We start from the raw sequence: 22,385 nt of genomic DNA on the forward strand, positions 1-22,385 counted from the left end.
CTGTTATCTTGGCAAAAGGAGGTTGCAAAAACTATTGAATAAAAGGGTGCCAACTGCCAATAATTGTGGCCAGCGTGTTTTGGACATAAACATTTATTTCATAATGTGACTTTCCCCCCACTTTCAATTCTTTTTCTTCAATGAAAGGTTAGATTTTTGCTAATTTTACAGTCATCTTTGATCATATTTACCAAGGGTGCCATATACATATATATATATATATATATATATATATATATATATATATATATTTATACACACATACATGATAAGAAAGATAAGAAATGGGCCTAAGATTTTTATTGTTGTAAATATGTCGCTCATATGCAAAGCTGCAACACATGTCTCAGAGCATCTGCGCCGAGCTCGCGCAGCGTTCTGTCGAGAGCGCGCAAACCATCTTCAAGAACTTCCGAGGAGCGAGAAACACATCAGACTCTCCACGCGCTCCTGCACCAGCCGGACAATCTGAAGATGAGCACAACACATCTGCTAACCTTTCCCGCTCTTCTCATGCTGCTCTACAGTAAGTATTTTGATGATGCTTGTACCAATTTCTCAATATCTGATGCTTCATGTTGTATGTCGTGTTCTGGGCAGAGTTTCGGGAAACTCTGCCCTGGACGTTTAAAAAAAAAGAAAAAGAAATTTTGTTTCTAACTGCAATGGTGGGAACTCTGAGGGGTGAGTTGGAAAATACAGATCCAAACTTTCATTAACAAATTGAATGTACATTTAATTCCTTAATAATTATATAGACTAATTTTATTTATTCTCGACATTAAATGATTTTTAGTGTTAGCCTTGTGAATAGAATAGGCTGCTACACTGAATATAAAAGCATTTAGTACATTGCTTTAAAGATATTACAAATAATACAAAGAACGTTTTTTATGACATGAATGATTTTTAAAGCACCATTCTGTGAATGATTTGGTTCCAATCAGTGGTTCAGGAAAACCCTACATTATGGGGACAGAATGTTCCCACAAAGATGGCAATATCCAAAATCCTTGCCCTTGTGGGGACATTTTTTATTCCCCATGATGAAACAGCTTATAAATCATACTGTTACGTTTTTTGAAAACCTAAAAATGCAGAAAGTTTTCTGTGATGGGAAGGTTTAGGGTTAGTGGAGAGAATATACAGTTTTTACAGTTTAAAAATCATTATGTCTATGGAATGACCCATAAAACATGAAAACCCATGATTAGATGTGTGTGTGTGTGTGTGTGTGTGTGTGCACGCATGTGTTTTTTTGTGTGTTTTTTCAAAGAGAGATGGATGCTTTGAGGGTCTGGATAGAATGGGCGGCGGTCTTGTAAGACACTGTGTTTACACAAACTTTTTAAAAAGCATTTGAACACATGAGATCCTGAAGGTGATAAAATGTCTGTGAAGAAGCTGTCCAGATCTGAACTTCACTCTGATGTGGCAGGGACCCTTTCATGTCGCTGATGCCCCTTGACTGACTCCTTGTGTATTGGTCATTATCATGGAGATTATGGTTCCTCGGCATACCATGAGAAATGCTTGATCCCACCCAGTCTAGAGATCTAAATATATGTTTTACAAATTAAAAAAACTTTTTATTTTTGCATATTAAAAGAATGATAAATGTAGCTATAAAATGTTAGGTTAACCCTCTAATTTTGAAATCAAAGCTAGAAAAAAATAATGATTTATTATTTTATATATGTTTAAGGCTAAAATAATTTTTCAAAATTAGTTTTCTACATCTGACCTTTGACCTTTTTTAGGGTTTTGTCATTCATAACTGACTTTGTCCTATTAGGGTAAATTATGTTTGGCAAATTGTCTGAAACTTACCACTTTATTGTTTCAAAAAACATTAAAAAGCTTTTATAAGATTCCGTTTCATCTTGTGCTGCTATATTTCATTTGGAACTCACAAAATGTCTAAAACTTGAAACAAATTCAAATGCAACTTCACTGCCTGGGAAACCATGAAACCATGTCTTAGTGTTTCAAAAAAAAAAAAAAAAAAAAAAAAAAAAACATTAACATTGTTTCTTTCTTGGAATTCCAAATCAATGATTGTAGCACAAGTGAAAATCAACAAGACTCATCTTTTTTCAGTGTAGCCCACACTTTCCACATGTAACTCGATCTTGACCTGTTTATTCATCATTTTTGGAGCATCCCTGCTTGTCAGTGTAGTAAGGCAAATTAGACAACGGCATCTGACCTCTGGTTGTAGTATGGATCACATCTTCCAAACTGGCATAGGATAATGTACCAAAATGCCTTCCTGACTTCCACAACAATCTATGACTTATTTTCTTCATCCCTGCCATCACCTTCACTGCTTCTATACTCCTTGATCTTCAACTTCTTTCTTACCATGGCCTGGAAAACTAATTTGGATGTACAATGATATTTTTTAAATTGAATTTATATGTATTTTCTAGTCTAAAATGAACTCACAGTGGAGCTTTGACAGCATGTGACCGAACGTGCTAATGTCGCCTTGTAATGTATTTTAAAAAAAATATTATTATTGTATTTTAAATGCGATTTTCTCTGCGTCACTTATAAATGACGATACACCCTAGATGGTTTTTAATGTTGACTTTCAAAATATTGATTGGCTTTATTCTGAAAACTTTCAGATATCATTCCACTAAGTGCTAGTTATGGTTGTTAAATACCTTGTGGGTTGGGCTGTGATTTTAACTCTAGTCCTCTTCCAGCTGAAGGGGTTTTAAGTTACAGCAGCACAGTAAGTCTTTGTATCTCTGAGTAAAAAGACCCTCCACAGCCTTTCTCTCTCTCGTCTCATATGAAACTCAGTTCTTTTCTACAGTACACACATCCTTTGGACTATAGAAAGGGAGCTACACAGTTAAAAGGAAAGTATTTTCCCTTACTTTCCCCACAAGTGCATGATGTTTTTCAGAGGTTATCAGACCTGGTTGGACTGCCACCCCCCACTATCCAGAACATCCATCCGTCACGTAAATTCCTACACATCTCTGTTCCTGGCACCACCAGAGTGGGGAGTGTTAGTGAGTTTTCAGGAGTTTGAGGAGAAACTTCAGAGTGTTTTAGTTTCTCTTCACTCTATTCCTATTAGTTACTTATTTAATATATACAACAAATGTATTACCCAGGGTCATAATATAGTAAAATTGGAAAAAGGTCCCATTAATTAACATTAGTTAAAGGTGCCCTAGAACTTTTTTTTTAAATATGTAATATAAGTCTGGTGTCCCCTGAATGTGCCTGTGAAGTTTCAGCTCAAAATACCCCATAGATTTTTTTTAATTCATTTTTTAACTGCCTATTTTGGGGCATAATTAGACATGAGCCGATTCAGGGTGTGTGGCCCTTTAAATCCCGTGCTCCACGCCCCAAGAGCTCGCGCTTGTCTTAAACAACATAAAAAAAGTTCAAACAGCTAATATGACCCTCAAAATGGATCTTTACAAAGTGTTCGTCATGCAGCATGTCTAATAGCGTAAGTACAGTGTTTATTTGAATGTTTACATTGATTCTGTATGAGTTTGATGGTGCTCCGTGGCTAACGGCTAATGCTACACTGTTGGAGAGATTTATAAAGAATGAAGTTGTGTTTATGCATTATACAGACTGCAAGTGTTTAAAAATGTAAATAACGACAGTCTTGTCTCCATGAATACACTAAGAAATGATGGTAACTTTAACCACATTTAACAGTACATTAGCAACATGCTAACGAAACATTTAGAAAGACAGTTTACAAATATCACTAAAAATATCATGTTATCATGGATCATGTCAGTTATTATTGCTCCATCTGCCATTTTTTGCTATTGTCCTTGCTTGCTTACCTAGTCTGATGATTCGGCTGTGCACAGATCCAGACATTCTGCCCTTTTCTAATGCCTTTCATAATGTTGGGAACATGGGCTGGCATATGCAAATATTGGGGGCGTACACCCCGACTGTTACGTAACAGTCGGTGTTATGTTGAGATTCGCCTGTTCTTCTGAGGTCTTTTAAACAAATGAGATTTATATAAGAAGGAGGAAACAATGGAGTTTGAAACTCACTGTATGTCTTTTCCATGTACTGAACTCTTGTTATTTAACTATGCCGAGGTAAATTCAATTTTTGAATCTAGGGCACCTTTAATGTGTTAACTAACTTTAAATAACAATGAGCAATACATTTATTACAGTATTTATTAATCTTTGTTAACATTAATTAATTAATAACTATTCATTGTTAGTTCATGTTAGCTCAGGTCCATTCAGTTATTTTAGCAGATACAATATTTGTTTTTAATAATGTATTAGTAAATGTTTTTTTACATTAACTAAGAGTAATAAATGCTTTAGAAGTACTTTTCACGGTTAGTTAGCTATTGTAGTTAACTAAAGTTAAAAAAGGAACTAACATATACACTAAAGAAATCTAATTTAAAGGAATGTTTGTGATTACTTTGTAAAAAAAAATCAGTCAAATTTATGGTAAAATTTACAGTAAAATAAATACTTTGGTTTTCAGAGCTGCCATTAAAATACAGAAGCAACATTTTAAGTTTTACAGAGGAACTTAAATTTACTGTACTCCATTTAATGAAATAATTATAATACACCATATTTTAATGTTTAATCTCATTAATTTAACAACATAAGATGAAACATAAATACCTCATTTACATAACTAATAAGAAAACCTAAAAAGAAACCATATGTGAGGTGTGAACAGAAATCTGGGAATGTCTGGGAATTTTACTGTAAAAATGACATGAAATGTCTCATTAGATCTATTGCAGTTTTTTACTCTAAAGAGTTGGCTAAGGCAATGTACCGCTAACCAATAAACATGTTTTTACTGTAGCAATTTTTACTGTCAGTTTATTTTTACTGTGCAAGTTATATTAACAGTGTGTGCCAAAATTTCAATTTGTCCTGAAACAAAAAATTATGGGGCAAACATATTATCATTCCCCATAGTCTTTTTTCTACAAACTAAGTCTGCTATTATAAAAATGCTGTGGGAGTGTGTTACAACATTCATGTGTTTGTTTGTATCTTTTCTCTCCTCCAGTTCCTAGCTCAGATCCTGTTACTGTCACTACAAGTAAAGCAAAAGTGGAGGTACATGAAAACACAAGTAAGTTACTTAGTCTTCAGATAATCAGCTGGACGTGCTTAAAAGCTTTCGGACTTACACTTTATCTGTTCTTTGCAAAAGATGCTGTCCTTTCCTGTGAGTTCAGGACAGAGAAAGAAACGAACCCACGTGTTGAATGGAAGAAGAGAGGCAAAGATGTTTCATATGTTTATTTTGATGGTGATTTTACAGGTGGGTTGTTGTTTTGCCCATTCCAAAATGTACTGCAATCAATATTTATTAGTTTAGATATTTTATGAAATCTTTTAAGTGTGTCAGTTACACCACTAAGTGGCGACAAATGACATTCTGTTTGGTGCGGTCACATCAGCAAAATTTCTGCAAAATTTTGCAAGCAAAAAAGGCCCATTTTCAGTAGTGAAGCAATAAGTGCAGCTTTCTGTTGGTCAATGCTGAACACAAATCTGTGTATGGAAATCTTTTCACCCTCATGCGAAACTCCCAATCGCTCAGATTCCTATTGACATGACTGGATTTCGCCCTTGAAACTTTGCCGAACAATGGTAAATGTGACTGCACCTTAATGTGTTTCAGTGAACATTTGTTCTGCAGTACTTTCGTTCACAAATATTTTTTCTTCACAATGTTCTGACTTAGTCTCACCATTAACAGGTTCATTTAAGGGTCGTGCGTCCATCGACGGGGCGACAATGACCCTCCGTGGTGTTACACAGAAAGACTCAGGAGTGTATCAATGCGAAGTCACAGCCCGCCAAGACAAAATCAAGCTGGGGGAGGTCATCGTCACCCTCAATGTGCTTGGTGGGAATTCAAATATTTGTAGTTATTCGATTTAGCACTCTTATTTTCATTATTTTCAAGTGCAGTTAATGATACAGTCTTAAAAATACAGGTTCCAAAAAAGTGTTTTCAAAGCAATGCCATAGAAGAACCGTGTTTGGTTCCCCAAAGAACCTTTCAGTAAACAGATCTTAAAATAACCAGTTTTTTTTCCCAAGTCCGACAAACCTTTTTCAACTATAAAGAACCTTTATTTTTAAGAGTGTGTTCATAACTCTTTGTCTTAAACATAAATAATCTTTCTATCAATGAGCTGTATGATCTGTCTTACATGTACAGTGCCGCCACATGCGCCATCATGTGAGGTCCCAGAAAAAGTCATGAAAGGATTTTCTGCAGAGCTCCACTGTAAAGACAAACTGAGCGTTCCTGCTGCCACCTACAGCTGGTACAAAGACAACAAACCGCTTTACACTGGCAATCACCAGGAAATCCACTACACCCTGGACCCCAAAACAGGGACTTTGGTTGGTGTAGTGCTATGATCTCTGTCCATCACAAACATGTATTTTGATAAAAACACTGAACTTCCTGTTGCCTTTTTCTTTTGACGGCTAACAGATGCTGTTTATAGTTTGTCTTTGATGCATTCATGACATGGCATGTGTGATTTACACTGTTTCTTTTCCTTTTTTGAAGAAATTCAAGACGGTATCAGAATCTGATGAGGGTCAGTATCGATGTGAGGCCTCCAATGGAGTGGGGGCACCTAAAAGCTGTGCAGGCCGGCATATGAAGATAACTGAATGTAAGTTAAGTACAAATTGGTGATTTAAAGGGCCACATAATGAGAAATCAATTTTACTTGATCTTTTGAAATATTGTCAAAAGAATAAAATGAAAATGTACAAAGAAGGGCATTTACATAAAAATCTTATAGGTACAGTAGCAGAAAAAAACCCCCTCATGTTCTGTTGATGTTGACTATATTATTTTCATTTGGGGGTCTTGCATTTACATTTATTTCATACTAAGTATAGTACAAAATCAAATCCATTAACATTTACTGACATATCACTTGAGGCTTACTGATATAAATATTATAATTAAACAATTTTATATTGCACAATACACATTTCTTATTATTAAGCCTAAAATGTGTTTTAACACAATTTGAACTGTTGTCTTATTATTAGTGGGGATAGTATGATCACTGTGTAATATCAGTCTTCAAATGCAAGATATTTAAAATGTACCTTAAGTATACTTGCAATGGTTCCTTTTTAGCACAATCAAATATACTTAAGTATATCTTTAGTTGGACCGCAACACTACTTCTGTATAACTAAAGTGTATTAAGTAAAAAATTAGTTGTTCCAATTTAGCAGACTTTAAGTATATCAATTTAATGTACCAAAAGTACAATTGCAAATATGTAAATGTATTTATAGTATACCAAAAAATATTTACACTAATTTCAAAATTATTGTTTTCCCTTCAAGTTCCTCTATGCTAATTAAAACCCAGTAAAAACCTAAATCCCTGTCTGTATTGCAAAATTTTTTGGAAAGAAATTATTCAGCAAGGATGCACTAAATTGATCAAAAGTAACAGTAAAGACATTTATAATGTTGCAAAACATTGCTGTTTCAAATAAATGCTGTTATTTTGTATTTTCTATTTATCAAAGAATTCTAAAAAATGTTTTATCAATTTCCATAAAAATGATTTTGGACATTGGTAATAATAAGAAATGTTTCTTGAGCACCAAATCAACATATTGAAACATTGGAGACATATATATATACATACTTTTTTTTTTTTAAACAGTAGAGTTTGGGTTCATTTTTACCCCTGCAAAAACACATTATAGTGTAATAAAAAAGTGCATATGATCCCTTTGTATATCTGTTTGATCTGTTGCAGTTGAGCTCAACATGACAATAGTCATAGCATTAGAAGTGGCAGCGCTCCTGTTGCTTCTCTCGTGCTGTGTGGCCATCTGTCTGTGCTGCAGACGAGGGTGCTGTCCATGCTGCCGTAGTGAGTGCTAACTTCATTCAAAACTAACAGAGTCTACAGTATATGAACTTACTATACCTGTTGATAAACTAACATAAGTCTTGCGTTTACCAACAGAGAGTAAAGCAGAGACAAAACAAAGGTAAGTCTTTTGCAGCACTTTTTAATGCACTCTAACCTATAAGAATAACACATAACAGACCATTAGAAACTAAGTGGTTATTTCTCTTCACTTTTCAGCAGAACAAAGACCAACTATAACCCTCCAACAGATGTAAGTCTTAAAGTTTCCTATTTATAACTCACTAGTCAAATAAGACAGTAATGGCACTGTAGAGATTTCTGTTTATAATGTTCATTTCTCTCCTCAGCCGAGACACTACAAACATACACAATCCTTTGTGCTTTGAAGAGTGTGCGCATTTTGGACAGCACCATGCTGACAGAAGTAAATTAAAGTGACCTCAAATGGCTAGAGAATGAAATATTTCATCAAATACGCCTCTGTATATCTTATTTGCTCATATGGGCTATGAGCAGAAAACACACGCCCCCTGGTGGTGTGGTCTGATTACAGCTGAACAATCCACAACAGACTTAAAGGGTTAGTTCACCCAAAAATAAAAAATTCTGTCATTAATTACTCACCCTCATGTCGTTCCACACCTGTAAGACCTTCGTTCATCTTCAGAACACAAATTAAGATATTTTTGATAAAATCCGATGGCTCAGTGAGGCCTGCGTTGCCAGCAAGATAATTTACACTTCCAGATGCCCAGAAAGCTACTAAAGACGTATTTAAAACAGTTCATGTGACTGCAGTGGTTCAACCTTAATATTATAAAGTGACGAGAATACTTTTTGTGTGCCAAAAAAAAAAAAAAACGACTTTATTCAACAATATCTAGTGATGGCCGATTTCAAAACACTGCTTCATGAAGCTTTACGAATCTTTTGTTTCGAATCAGTGGTTCAGAGCGCCAAAATCATGTGATTCCAGTAAACAAGGCTTCGTTACGTCATAAGTGTTTTGAAACTTCAATAGTTCACGTGACTTTGGCAGTTGGATATGTGCTCCGAACCACTGATTCGAAACAAATGATTTGTAAATCTTCAAAGCTTCATGCGTTTTGAAATCTCCCATCACTAGATATTGTTGAATAAAGTTGTTATTTTGTTGTTTTTGGCACACAATTCTTGTTAACTAAGTTTGAACCACTGTAGTCACATGAACTGTTTTGAATATGTAGCTTTCTGGGCATTGAAAAAGGAAAGGATCTTTCTGGCAATGCAGGCCTCACTGAGCCATCGGATTTTATCAAAAATATCTTAATTTGTGTTCTGAAGATGAACGAAGGTCTTATGGGTGTGGAACGACATGAGGGTGAGTAATTAATGACAGAATTTTCATTTTTGGGTGAACTAACCCTTTAATCTTTGATGTTTCTCTTTTACCACTGTTAAATCTTTTATTTTTTTATTTGTGTTCATTTATTTTGGACACTGTATTATTGTAATTGTCTCATATAAGTTTCACTTCAGACAAGCTTGTGTTTATAGATACTGTACAAAAGTTGCACTATTGCATATTAGATTTGTCCTACGCAGGTTACAGGCAATGGTTTCAATCACCAAGTCACTGAGCATAAATGTGATGGTCCACTTGATTTGAGTGGAAACAAGCTTGACTTCTCTCAGGATGTCTTTAAAGTCTATTAATCATCATACAATCAATGTTAAGTAGAATTTTAATCACAGACACCTTGACTGGTTTTTCATGTTTCAATAAGTGTCATCAGTTGTCTGTTGATGGGTATTTCACAATGAGAAAAAAAAAATTACCATCATGTTGTTCAAAAACCTCTGACTTTCTTCTGTGAATCAAAAAAGATGTTTTGAAGAACTGACTTCTACTGTATGGACATTTCTCAGAATATCTTCTTTTAAGTTCCACAGAAGAGATTAAGTCATTCTGGCTTGGAACAATAAAAGTGAGTAAATGACAGAATTTTCATTTTTGGGTAGCGTGCACAGAAAACCAAGAGAAAGAAAGTTCCTTTCAGCAACCCAATACAGATTGGCACACTTCTCTTTTAATAACAGAAACAGGCTTAACCAACAGAAGCAGAATTTTCATTAGACATGCATAGTGAAAACCAAACAATCCACCATAGAGAACACCACACTATCTCTGTAACACCTTCTAGACCGAGTTAAGCAATGTGCTTGAGATTATTTAACTGCTTGGTTTAGCTGATTTGTGGTTCAAATGAACCAACAATGTCTCCAAAAACTAGATTTGTTTTTTGGTCTTTTGTTACAAATGAAGCAAATGCAAAATTCAGACTTCACTGCAATATTTACTCTTTTTACACAGAATAAATGACTGTAGAATACACTTTCACTGTTAAATAAAGAAATACAGAAATCAGTTTTCCATGTTGTTTATTTAATCATTGGTTTCAAGAAATAAAAGTCACATTCAAAATCACAATGTATATGCAGGGAACATTTACTTGAAGTGTCACAGGACTGTAGTGTCAATCAGCTTGTAGAAAATCAAAACACTCTTTAAAACAGAAAGTGCTTTATTCGCCAAGTGTGCACAAACACTCAAGGAATTTGTTGTGGTTTCCAGGAGCAAGACAGAAAAATGAAATAAGAATAAAATAAATACAAATCCCCTAAATACTATAGGCTACATAAAGATGAAATAAACAAAGCTTATGTACATGTGCACATTATGCAATGTATAAATATAAATATGCATTTTACATATTTATCTAGTAATAACTTTGCGATGATTTTCACAGAGAAAGTCAACACTTTCGGTTATCTGCCGCTGGCTGTTATTAAGCCCAAATAAATACCCATATATATTATGAAATTATACTGTGGAAAAACTGCACAGAGTGGGGAGTACATGTTGCTGTCAGTGGGCAGCGAGGCCTCCTGCTCATCCCCGCCCCCAATGCAATGTTGACCAAAAACCAGCATGAACATTCGCTCAACTTATTAGCACACACACTAAACTATAGCCCTTGACACCCAGCTTTAGTCCGAAAAAAACTCCAACACAGCACTTACTGAACGGGATAAAGAGGTACGTTGGGCCGCGATACTAATTTATCTGAGATAAACGCGGACAGAAATAAGAATGTTACAGGTATGTGAGGTTATAAGCGTGTCAGTTTTCCCGCTTTCTGCGCGAGCTAACTGTTAGCATCCTAAGGGGAAATAGAGCTAGCTGGAGTGCTAACAGAACTGACAATAACCCAGCCCTCTCACGTCCGACAAACAGTAGGTAAAGATATCAGTATATTTTCTTCTGGATCATTTGAAAGACGCCTATTTTATTGAGAGATATTGTAGACGTATTTAACTCGCTCGTAAGTGAACAGACGCGCGAGTTTTGGTCAAAGTTAGCGCGAGCTGTTCGCGTGAGCAGATATTCCGTTCAACCAGGCGTGTCTCTCTTGTCTTTCGTCAGCATAAGCTAAGCAGCTAACAAAGAGGCCAGGTATACATACATATTCCATCCATGATTGTACCTGCCGTTGATATTATATTCCGCACGAATCGCATAATTAAACACCGTGATGTTTCCGTCCGTTTCTTCAGTCGCACGGCTGTTTTCGGAAGTCTGTCAACCGCCGTGACTTCGGCCAGGATTTCCGGCTGCTTTTACATCTGCCCTTCTCTTGTTTTGTTTCCGTTTCTTCCATTTCCGTTTTAACTTTCCAGAATCAAAAGTCTTGATGTATAGCTACCCCTGAAAGTTTTAGAAGTTTTAAAAAGTCGTCTTTTACGCCCAATTCTGCGGTTATATTACGAAACCCAAAAGCATTCCAACATGGCAACTGCGTTTGTACCGATTCGCGCGTCGTCTTCCCACCCAGTCGTTGGTGGAAATTATATTAATAAAATATTGCGTTTAAATCTACACACTAAAATAATAAATGGATTGACCAAATGAAATGCATATTTCATAAATAATTGCGTCTCTTTTGTTTAAAAAGATTGCTAATGTGGGGAAAATGTCATTGTGGGCCTGTACTCTACAAAAGCCTCGGTGTTGCGTGAGAGTTTATGAGACTTCTGAGTGCGTCAACCAGACTCTTTATTGCCTTTGAGACTCATTTAGATGTTTTATATAACTTAACTGTTGTTTAAAATGCTTAAAATCATGTAAAATAAACGCTTTCTATTTTTATGTATAAGGTTATAAGTATAGTTAATTTGGTAACACTTCACAATAAGATTTTATTTGTTACCGTTAGTTACCATAAACTAACAATGAACAATACTTCTACAGCATTTATTAATCTTAGTTGATGTTAATGTTCAACGTTTGCTAATACATCTGTTAACTAACTAACAAAAAAAGGGAACAATTATATTTTTAACTACTTTAACTTTAACAAAGACCAATAAATGCTGTAAAAATCAAATGTTTGTTGTTAATTCATGTTAGATAAGTAATGTTAACAAATGAGGCCTTATTTTAAAGTGTTACTGATAATTGATCATTATATTGTGATTAAATTAATTGCAAAATATATTTTGTCCTCTTCTTTAAATTTTGTGTTTTGTATTTAAAAAAAAAATGCATTCACTTCATAGTTGGACAAGGAGTTGTAGGGATGTCAAAAAGTGAGACAGAGGAGATGATTGAAATTGAGATTGATGGACGGGAGAAACAGGAGTGTCTAGAGGAAGGGTAAGGGTCTTTCTCATCCTTTTTTTCCTCTCTGTGATATATTTTTTGAGGAATCATCTCATTGAGCAATGTGTATCTTGTGCCACTGAAATTATCTGTTTCATTTGACCAAATGTCAGGATTGAGGAGCAAACCATCACAGCAGCTGAACTGATCACTCAAGACATTGACATCAATGAGCCGATCGGTAACCTGAAGAAGTTACTGGAGCCTCGTCTTCAGGTCCCGCTGGATGGATATGACATTTGTCTGCAGGACATCCTAGTATGTGCTTCTTTATTAATGTGATCTTATTTGAGCACACTCATTGTATTCATTGTCTGAGCTCTTCACTCCCTGTCTCTGCTTCTTTTCTCACGTAGCTGCATCCTGATCACAGCCTGTTCGATCAAGGAGTGAAGACAGATGGCACAGTACAGCTCAGCGTGCAGATTGTCACGAAACAGGGTAACAGTTTACAATGATCTCATATTGCTGTTCGACAAATCTGAACTTGTCAACATGCCTATCAGACAACTGAAAATATTTGGTTAGTTGACACGTCCTGCAGTGTGACGTGCTGTTTTAAACTGCACTTTGCTAATTCTTTTATAATTATGCATGCAGCTTTTATGAGCCCATATTGATTGAGAGACTTTGTTACACAATGGACCATTTAAATTGAACTAGTGAAGGTAAAAAGGTGATTTGAAAATAGTGAAATATCTAGATAAAATACTAAGATACATCTTGATGAAAAAATTATGTGACAACTACCCATTTACAGCCATAATAAAAACAAACAAATTTGACTAGCTTGTGGGTGTGTGGTCTGTTTTAGGTGAAGAGAAACTGAATATTCTGGAGATTGTGAAACCAGTGGAGACTGTGGAGGTGGTGATCGATCCAGACGCGGCTGCTGGCGAGGAAGCCCATCTGGTGGAGGATGGACATGTAATTGCAGTGGAGCGAGCAGCCATTCCTGATGAGACTTCAGAGCAGGTGACACGCTGGGCGGCCGCATTGGAAGGCTACCGCAAGGAGCAGGTTCGACTGAACATTCCTTATGGTGAGTTCTCCATTGATATTGTCCATTGACCATGTTTCAGGGTTAAATGTAATTTTTTTTTTTAAGGATTTTGTAAAAGATTTAGGGTTGGTAAGATCAGTAAAAACAGTAATTTTGTGAATTTTTTTACTGTTTAAAAAAACTGTTTTCCATTTACTATATTTTGAAATGTAATTTATTCCTGAATATTTAGCAGCCATTACTCCAGTCTTCAGTGTCACATGATCCCTCGAAAATCATTCTAATATGCTGATTTGGTGCTCAAGAAACATTTCTTACTCAATGTGGAAAATGGTTGTACTGCTTAATATTTTTGTGGAACCCATGACACATGACACACTTTTTGACAATTAGAAGGTTTAAAAGAACAGCATTTATTTGAAATCTTTTGTCTTTGCTGTCACTTTTGATAAATTTAAAGTAGGGATGCACCGATACCATTTTTTTTTTTAAGAGCCAAGTACGAGTACCGATATTTTTTTTCTGGTACTCGCTGATGCCGATGCCTGTACATTTATCAATTTATCTCTTTTTTTTTTTAAATTATTATTTTTATTTATTTATTTTTTGGTGATGTTGCAGTTTTCCAAGCACAACACAGTGAGACTAATGAATGTAGGACAGCTTCTTTATTATTACTCTAATGAAAAAAGTAATACATTTTTATGTGCTTGTCACAAATGTAAAGAACAAAAATTTCACAATGTCCAATAACCTTCAAAGGGCATAATTACCAGTATATATAATTGTTGTTATACAAAAAGAAATTTACAAACAAATTCAGGGCTCAACGCTAAGGATTTTTTCTACTGGCCTGGTCGGGCCAGTGGTTCAAATTTTTACTTGCCCTGCCAAAATTTTCTCTTGCCCTACAACAAAAAATTACAGAAAAGTAACAGAAAAGAATATGGGGTTATAAAATAAGCCATATTATTGTTTTCATTGTTTTTGATACATGTAACCTTAGTAAATAAGGTTGACACCAAAAACTACTAGATTAACTCACTTAAATTTGAAATATAGTTAGATAAATAAACAGCAAGTAATAAAATAGTAATAAATAATCAAATTACGAGTAGGTCTACTAGCACAAATGAATACAACAGAACAAACATATAAATTAAGTAAACAATTCTCTTCAAGTTTTTAAATCACGCAGTGAAAGCGTACACTCTAAATATGCACCAGCACTAGCCTAACCTGCTAGACTATATCACGTATTGCATGCGTGCACTCAATGGGTGAGTTTTTGTAAATTGAGAGACATACTCGATAATTTCAGATCGTTAAATCAACAATTACAATATCATAGACATAGACATATATATCGCACACCCTACAGCAATGGCCTTATCGGGCAAGTGACCGTTCCTTCTACTGTAGCGTCATTCACACTGGCCCCGGGCCATCGGGCAGTCCTTATTGTCGAGCCCTGAAATTACAAACAATACAACAAATACTATAGAGATACAAATTAAATAAACTTTTTCAGATACAGTAGGTTTATATACCACGTATACATTTATTTAACATCTTTTGTTGCTTTATTAACATTAATTACAAATTAATTAGGCTACGGTCCCTTTAAGACCGAATCCATGGATACTGACACATATCCTGTTTTTACCCAAACATTTACGTCCACTTAAAGGGTTAGTTCACCCAAAAATGAAAATTCTGTAATTTATTACTTACCCTCATGCCGTTCCACACTGTAAGACCTTCATTAATCTTCAAAACACAAATTAAGACATTTTAGTTGAAATCCAATGGCTCCTTGAGGCCTCCACAGGGAGCAATGACATTTCCTCTCTCAAGATCCATAAAGGTACTAAAAACATATTTAAATCAGTTCATGTGAGTACAGTGGTTCAATATTAATATTATAAAGCGATGAGAATATTTTTGGTGAGCCAAAAAAAAAAAAAAACGACTTATTTAGTGATGGCAGATTTCAAAACACTTATGGCTCCTTGAGGCCTCCACAGGGAGCAATGACATTTCCTCTCTCAAGATCCATAAAGGTACTAAAAACATCTTTAAATCAGTTCATGTAAGTACAGTGGTTCAATATTAATATTATAAAGCGATGAGAATATTTTTGGTGCGTCAAAAAAAAAAACGACTTTAGTGATGGCCGATTTCAAAACACTGCTTCAGGAAGCATCGGAGCATAATGATTCAGTGTATCTGATTGTTTTGAAATCGGCCATCACTATATAAGTCGTTATTTTGTTTTTTTTGGCTCACCAAAAATATTCTCGTTGCTTTGTAATATTAATATTGAACCACTGTACTCACATGAACTGATTTAAATATGTTTTTAGTACCTTTATGGATCTTGAGAGAGGAAATGTCATTGCTCCCTATGCAGGCCTCACGGAGCCATCGGATTTCAACTAAAATATCTTAATTTGTGTTCCAAAGATGAACGAAGGTCTTACGGGTGTGGAACAGCATGAGAGTAATAAATGACAATTTTCATTTTTGGGTGAACTAACCCTTTAAGCCATAACCGACTGTATTTACATGAGATACTCCACACAATGGACATTTTGACAACTATGTGCATTTGACCATTCAGGCGCAAGGAGAACCGATTTCGCGCTGTCTGAGATAACTGGGATCACGCGCAAGAAAGAGAGAGAGCGCTTCTGGTCTGTCATTCAGCGCGATTCCGCCTATCCCGCCTTCACTAATCGATAATGAATTGTGATTGAAAGCATGCAGTTCGCAATGTGTCATTACTAATTTTGAAGTATTTTCACACCCCTGAGGCTGACATTGTTTCTGCTGCTGCCAGAGTCTCTGTGCATGGAAAATGCTGTCAGTTATGTCACGTGAGGTATCAGTCTTTGGTATCGGGGGTATTTTTACAAGTACGAGTACAAGTACATGAGCTCGGTATCGTGCCGATACCGATACTGGTATCGTTATCGGTATTGGTGCACCCCTAATTTAAAGTGCCATTGCTGATTAAAAGAATTTCTATTTCCACATGGGGAGGGGCGTTATCCATGGGTGATTTCCCATGGACCACGCACCCTCTATGGCAAAAATACTATCATAAATTAGGTTAGTGGATAATTCAGCAGCTAAACTTATTCTAGAAAAATCATGAGTGCACAATAATTTTATAAAATCTGAACATTTAGTGAAAAAATACATTTAGTGGGGAACAAATAAAAGGTCAAATGTTCTGAATTGCTCTTTGTATTGTTATAAAATACATTGATGAAAAACAAGTAAATATTAGGGGTGTAACGTATCTCGATACAGAGTTCACGATACGATACGTATCATGATATTTTGAACAAAATTAAACTGAAATTCAAATAAAATTTATTTAAAAGACATTAACAAATTTCAATAATTTTCCTTGTTGTACATACAAGATCACATTTCAAGGTTTAATAAAAACCTTCTGTATTCAAATTAACAGCTGAATAGGTCTGTCTGTCTGTCACTGAAAAAAAATGTTAAATTTAACATGAACGTAGAATTAAGAATCCTACGGCACCGTTCACATATCGCGTTTAAAAACGCGTGGAAGGCGTGGCCGCACCGCTTCTCCTTCCTTCCAAAGCACTTGCGCTCCCGTGGCGTCGGTCGTTGCTATGCAACCATGAACTGTGTTCGCCAAGTTTCAGCAAAGGATAAATTGATCTCTAGCCCTTGCATTACCTTTACTACTAGATATATTTATGGAGATAAGATATAAATCCACCCTGTCCAGCTATGATCAGCTGTTCGGCAGAGATTTTTGATGCTTTGTTACGGAAGGGCCATAGCTGATCAGTTCTTGTTACTTGACCTGCGGTGCGCTTGCGGCATGCGCGTTGCGACCACGTTGCTTCCATTATGAGCGCGCCTGCCGCGCAGCTACATTTGAAATATCTGACTTGCACGCGGAAAAGACGCAATATGTGAACGGCCCCTAACTTCTTAAAGCAAAGCATCGCAAGCATCTTTTGGTTTACTGTGAGCTCAGCTGTTGCTGTGGCACTGCAGTGAAAGAAAGCTTTTCTCACGCGACCAAGCAAGAGACTGACGTGAGGAACATTTAAACCTGCTTGCAAGATTTGATGTGTGCGCGAAACACTTACTGAACTAGAGAGCTGATTGAGACACATCCTTAATATGCAGTGACAACCCAGCTTTATGTGAAGACGACCCGTTTATGTGAATCCCGTGCGCAGAATGATGCGCTCGAAGCAACATGGAGTCAGTGTGTAGTGCTTCTCAGTGAAAAGTTCAAAGCACAAAGGGAAGAGATATTGATGCTTAGTGTATTATATCTATGCAACAGTTTATTGAACCTTTTCTTTTAAGTTTTAAATTTCAGTTACTGTGCGCATGAAGAACAATTCATAGTTCTCTCTGTTCCAGTGTTGTGATCTAACAGACACCTGGGTAGAAGGATGAAATGATTTAGAAACGGCAATAAGCTCCAGCAAGATAAAGTCCTTTTATGTAAAACCATAGACCTTTATCTACAAATAAAGTATAATAATGGGAACTTTGATCTTGGAGTGAATTTCATCGTGTTGCTGTCGTAACTGAATGTGACACGCTGTTTGAATGCTGAATGGAGAATGACTGAGAAGGATGAGTTTCCATTTAACTTTAACTTAACTCAATTTTCATTTGTACCTTACATTAAGCTATCGCATGCCTTTAGAACACTTGGAATATAGTGCACAAAAACTTTATGGTGATTTACAATGTTTTTATACAATAACACAGAATAGTACGCACAACATCGGACGTCACTCAAAAGCTGCAGCTGCAGTGGTGGGGATGATTTTTGGTGTGGCAGCATGCCACGGCAGAATGAATATAATGGAAACACTGCCTTCTGATGAGCTTTATGTGTCTTTATGTCAGACCCGGTACAGTGGACAGCAGATCAGGTGATCCACTGGGCAGTTTGGGTTATGAAGGAGTTCGGCATTGAGGAAATGGAGGTGGGTGGCATTCACATCCCTGGCCGCCAGCTCTGTGCTTTCAGCCAGGACGAGTTCCTCCAAAGAGTGCCCAGTGGAGAGATCCTGTGGAGCCACCTGGAGCTTCTACGCAAGTGTAAGTTTCACAAAGAAAACAGAGTGTGTGGTGTGTATTCTCAGATGCAACCCTCTCTATCACAAAATTTTTAATCAAATTTCCATCTTTAATGCTTTGCGCAGATGTACTTGCGAGTCAGGATCAGGGTCAGGAAGCAACAGTCACCATTGATCAGCGTGAGTATCAATAGATCCTGAATCTTCAACAAAAGCACTTTTTGAGTATCTTCCTGAATAACACTTTATATAACCTGCACATGACTGTTGCTTAAAGGGCAGTTTTGTGTCTCCCGGCAACACTTAAGCTTTTCGATGAAAGGAGCATGTGTTAGTCTTCTGGGTAACACAGTTTCTTGATATTTTCCAGCTGTGCAGATCATTCCTGCCCCTGTGCAGCAGGCCACACCCACAGCCATTAAGGTGATGAAGCACAACAAAACACCCCGAGCCCCCCGGATCTCAGGAGAGGAGCGCAGCTCCCCTGGCAACCGCACAGGTACAAGTATAAAAGCTCAGGTTTATCAGTATTATCATGTTTATTTGATATAAATTAATGGAAGTGGTTTAAATGTTGTTTTTATAAATGCATTTAATTTTTTGCATTTTTAATTATTTTTCAGTATAAATTACATCAATATAAGAAATATTATACAATATCATATATATATATATATATATATATATATATATATATATATATATATATATATATATATATATATATATTGATGATGGAATTAGTAAATAATCTTTGAAATGCCACCTATATAATGTACACTACTGCTCAAAAGTTGAGGTCAGTATGATTTAAAAAAAAAAAGAAAGAAAAAAAGAAAAGAAATGAATACTTTTATTCAGGAAGGACACATTAAATCAGTCAAAAGTGATATTATTTTACCTTGTCAATTAACATTGTGATGTTGAAAGACTTTTACATTATATATTTCAAATAAATGACATTTTTACATTGTTATATAATATTTCATTCAAATAAATGCTGTTCTTTTAAAATTTCGACTCATAATAAAATAGAAGTGTCTCATGGTTTCCACAAAAATATAAAAATTTCATCTGATATTTTTTTTTTGCACCAAATCAACATGTTAGAATGATTTCTGAAGGATCGTGTGACACTGAAGATTGGAGTAATGGCTTCTGCTGAAAATTCAGCTTTTATTATTAATTTTTTTAGCATAAGAGACCTCTTTCAAAAACATTAAAAAAATCATACTGACCCCAAACTTTTCAATGGTAGTTTACATATTGATGAAATGTCAGCTGGATTAACATTAACAAAGATTAATAAACTGTAACACTGTACTGTAACAAATGTATTGCTCATTGTTAGCTTATGTTTGTTAATACATTAACTAATGTTAACAAATGAGACCTTATTGTAAAGTGTTACCATTTTAATATTTATCTCAGGTTTGTAGAGTAATTTACAATAGCTTTGAACACTGCTCTACGGTGGCCCAGTAGTGCACAACACAACGAAATTAAAAAAGCAAACATAAGTTCACAACACAACGAAATCGAGACACAACACAACAGAATCGAGCCACAACACAACGGAATAAAGCCACAACACAACGAAATCGAGCCACAACACAACGGAATCAAGCCACAACACAACGGAAATGCTCCCGACCACTAGGGGGCTCTCAGAGCTCGGTAAAGTTAGTTTTCCTTGCCACTGTTCTATAGAGTCGGCAGTAATATCAATACCACAATTAGTTTAAACAGTATGTAACCACTGCATATCGACATGAAATATTAATTCAATATCACCTACGTGCAAAATAGCTTCATATTTAGGCCTATACTTGTGAATGATTTGACGCGCTACCACGGCGCATGATGAAGGGAACGTCTGCCAATCCCACTAAGTGGTTAAAACGTATAATTTGTATTCATTAAAATTACTTTTAACATTTAAAAACAGACATATTCAAATTCCAAAGCTTGTCAGTCTTACCAACAGGAACTAACAACCTTTGGAATTTGAACATGTCTGTTTTTAAATGTTAAAAGTAATTTTAATGAATACAAATTATACGTTTTAACCACTTGGTGGAATTGGTGGATGTTCCCTTTATCATGCGCCGTGGTATCGCGTCAAATCATTCACAAGTATAAATATGAAGCTATTGTGAACGTAGTTGATTTTTAATTAATATACCATGTCGATATACAATGCTTACATACTTAAAACTAATCATGGTATTGATATCTTTGTAAAACTGTCGACTTTATAGAACGGTGGCAAGGAATAGTAATATTACCTAGCTCTGAGAGCCCCCAAGTGGTCGGGAGCATTTCCGTTGTGTTGTGGCTTGATTCCGTTGTGTTGTGGCTCGATTTCGTTGTGTTGTGGCTTTATTCCGTTGTGTTGTGGCTCGATTCTGTTGTGTTGTGTCTCGATTTCGTTGTGTTGTGAACTTATGTTTGCTTTTTTAATTTCGTTGTGTTGTGCACTACTGGGCCACCGTACTGCTCAACCAATCAGAATTAAGAACCGGAACTATCTTTTATTACTAACTAATAAATGATTGTCGAGTTGATTATTAATTTGTTGTGTGACCTCTCAGGTAATAACGGTCAGATTCAGCTGTGGCAGTTTCTCCTGGAGCTGCTGACGGATAAGGACTCCCGGGACTGCATTTCCTGGGTGGGAGAGGAAGGCGAGTTCAAACTCAATCAGCCTGAGCTGGTAGCTCAGAAATGGGGTCAGCGCAAGAATAAGCCCACCATGAACTACGAGAAACTAAGCAGAGCTCTCAGGTGTGGATCACTTCCTCTCTAGTTTAGGTCGATTTTGAAGAGATGCAACTAGTAATCAGCAATATATATTACTGTTTTAGAGAATATAAAATTTCAACAAGAACACTATCCATCAATCTTGTCTTCTCTCTACAGGTACTACTATGACGGAGACATGATCAGCAAAGTGCAGGGTAAGCGCTTTGTCTACAAGTTTGTGTGTGACCTGAGGACTCTGATTGGATACAGCGCTGCAGAGCTCAACAACCTGGTAACGGAGTGCGAACAGAAGAAACTCGCCCGGGTGCAGCTGCATGGCCTCGGCCAGCCCGTCAACACAGTCACGCTGGCCACCGCCACAGGGCAGCCAGTCACCACCGTCACTCTGGCTGCAGTAGAGAAAGACAGTTGAGGAGGGAGTGGCTTGCTACTCCCAGCCAATCAGGAGACAAGTTTAAGATGGGAGGAAACCGGGTTAAAAACATTTGACTTTGGGCAGGGAGGGAGACAGCGGGTTTGTAAGCAGATGTGCGCTTTGTTACGAGTGTGTATGTATGTTTGCGTGTCCTTAAAATGCTTATAGAGCGAATGTGTGCGTTTGTGTGAGAGACAAGAACAGATGATCATGTATGAGCTTTCAGTTTTTGTATGCTTGTTCTCTGACTGCAGGGTAGCATCGGCTATATTTCCATTGTATATACTCTATGTTTTTGATAGCCATGTGGGCAGTGTATTTTGATATTTTCCATTTGTAAAGGATCTTTTCTTTTTTATTTTTGAGTGTCCAATTCCCTCAAGGTGAGGTACTTTTTACTGTCCACCAGAGGGCAATAAAGAGACAGTTGGTTTTTGAATTGCTGGAGTCTTGCATAATACAGCGGAC

At 36.3% G+C, this 22,385-nt stretch overlaps 2 protein-coding genes across 7 annotated transcripts; both read left to right on the forward strand.

Moving 5' to 3' along the window:
• Positions 1 to 372: 372 nt before the first annotated feature.
• On the forward strand, positions 373 to 8,584 carry jam2b (junctional adhesion molecule 2b). Of its 2 annotated transcripts, none has more exons than XM_048193479.1 (10): positions 373 to 526; positions 5,059 to 5,124; positions 5,206 to 5,316; positions 5,758 to 5,907; positions 6,226 to 6,413; positions 6,586 to 6,694; positions 7,813 to 7,929; positions 8,026 to 8,050; positions 8,152 to 8,182; positions 8,280 to 8,584. In XM_048193479.1, exons 1-10 carry the CDS (start codon positions 475 to 477, stop codon positions 8,316 to 8,318), a joined length of 888 nt encoding a protein of 295 aa, XP_048049436.1. In that variant the 5' UTR covers positions 373 to 474; the 3' UTR covers positions 8,319 to 8,584. The 2 variants fall into 2 exon arrangements, with proteins under 2 accessions (XP_048049436.1, XP_048049435.1); XM_048193478.1 differs by having other exon boundaries at positions 8,149 to 8,182; positions 8,280 to 8,581.
• A 2,288-nt stretch (positions 8,585 to 10,872) lies between these two features.
• gabpa (GA binding protein transcription factor subunit alpha) lies at positions 10,873 to 22,356 on the forward strand. 5 transcript variants are annotated; one of them, XM_048193482.1, is made up of 10 exons: positions 10,873 to 11,011; positions 12,532 to 12,628; positions 12,748 to 12,892; positions 12,991 to 13,075; positions 13,449 to 13,676; positions 18,564 to 18,758; positions 18,863 to 18,916; positions 19,107 to 19,235; positions 21,331 to 21,523; positions 21,659 to 22,356. In XM_048193482.1, the coding sequence occupies exons 2-10, from the start codon at positions 12,552 to 12,554 to the stop codon at positions 21,912 to 21,914; spliced, it is 1,362 nt and encodes a 453-aa protein (XP_048049439.1). In that variant the 5' UTR covers positions 10,873 to 11,011; positions 12,532 to 12,551; the 3' UTR covers positions 21,915 to 22,356. The 5 variants fall into 5 exon arrangements, with proteins under 5 accessions (XP_048049439.1, XP_048049440.1, XP_048049442.1 ...); XM_048193483.1 differs by lacking the exon at positions 10,873 to 11,011 and adding an exon at positions 11,037 to 11,212; XM_048193485.1 differs by lacking the exon at positions 10,873 to 11,011 and adding an exon at positions 11,037 to 11,208.
• Positions 22,357 to 22,385: the final 29 nt, after the last annotated feature.

Source organism: Megalobrama amblycephala, linkage group LG6, assembly GCF_018812025.1.
Source record: "Megalobrama amblycephala isolate DHTTF-2021 linkage group LG6, ASM1881202v1, whole genome shotgun sequence".
NCBI classification, from domain to species: domain Eukaryota; kingdom Metazoa; phylum Chordata; class Actinopteri; order Cypriniformes; family Xenocyprididae; genus Megalobrama; species Megalobrama amblycephala.

Coding starts and splice junctions, on each gene's coding strand:
- jam2b (XM_048193478.1), top strand. CDS start 475: ATGAGCACAACACATCTGCTAACCTTTCCCGCTCTTCTCATGCTGCTC. Junction 5,908..6,225: donor CGTCACCCTCAATGTGCTTG/GTGGGAATTCAA, acceptor TTACATGTACAG/TGCCGCCACATGCGCCATCA. Junction 6,414..6,585: donor ACCCCAAAACAGGGACTTTG/GTTGGTGTAGTG, acceptor CCTTTTTTGAAG/AAATTCAAGACGGTATCAGA.
- gabpa (XM_048193481.1), top strand. Junction 12,629..12,747: donor CAGGAGTGTCTAGAGGAAGG/GTAAGGGTCTTT, acceptor ACCAAATGTCAG/GATTGAGGAGCAAACCATCA. Junction 18,917..19,106: donor AACAGTCACCATTGATCAGC/GTGAGTATCAAT, acceptor GATATTTTCCAG/CTGTGCAGATCATTCCTGCC.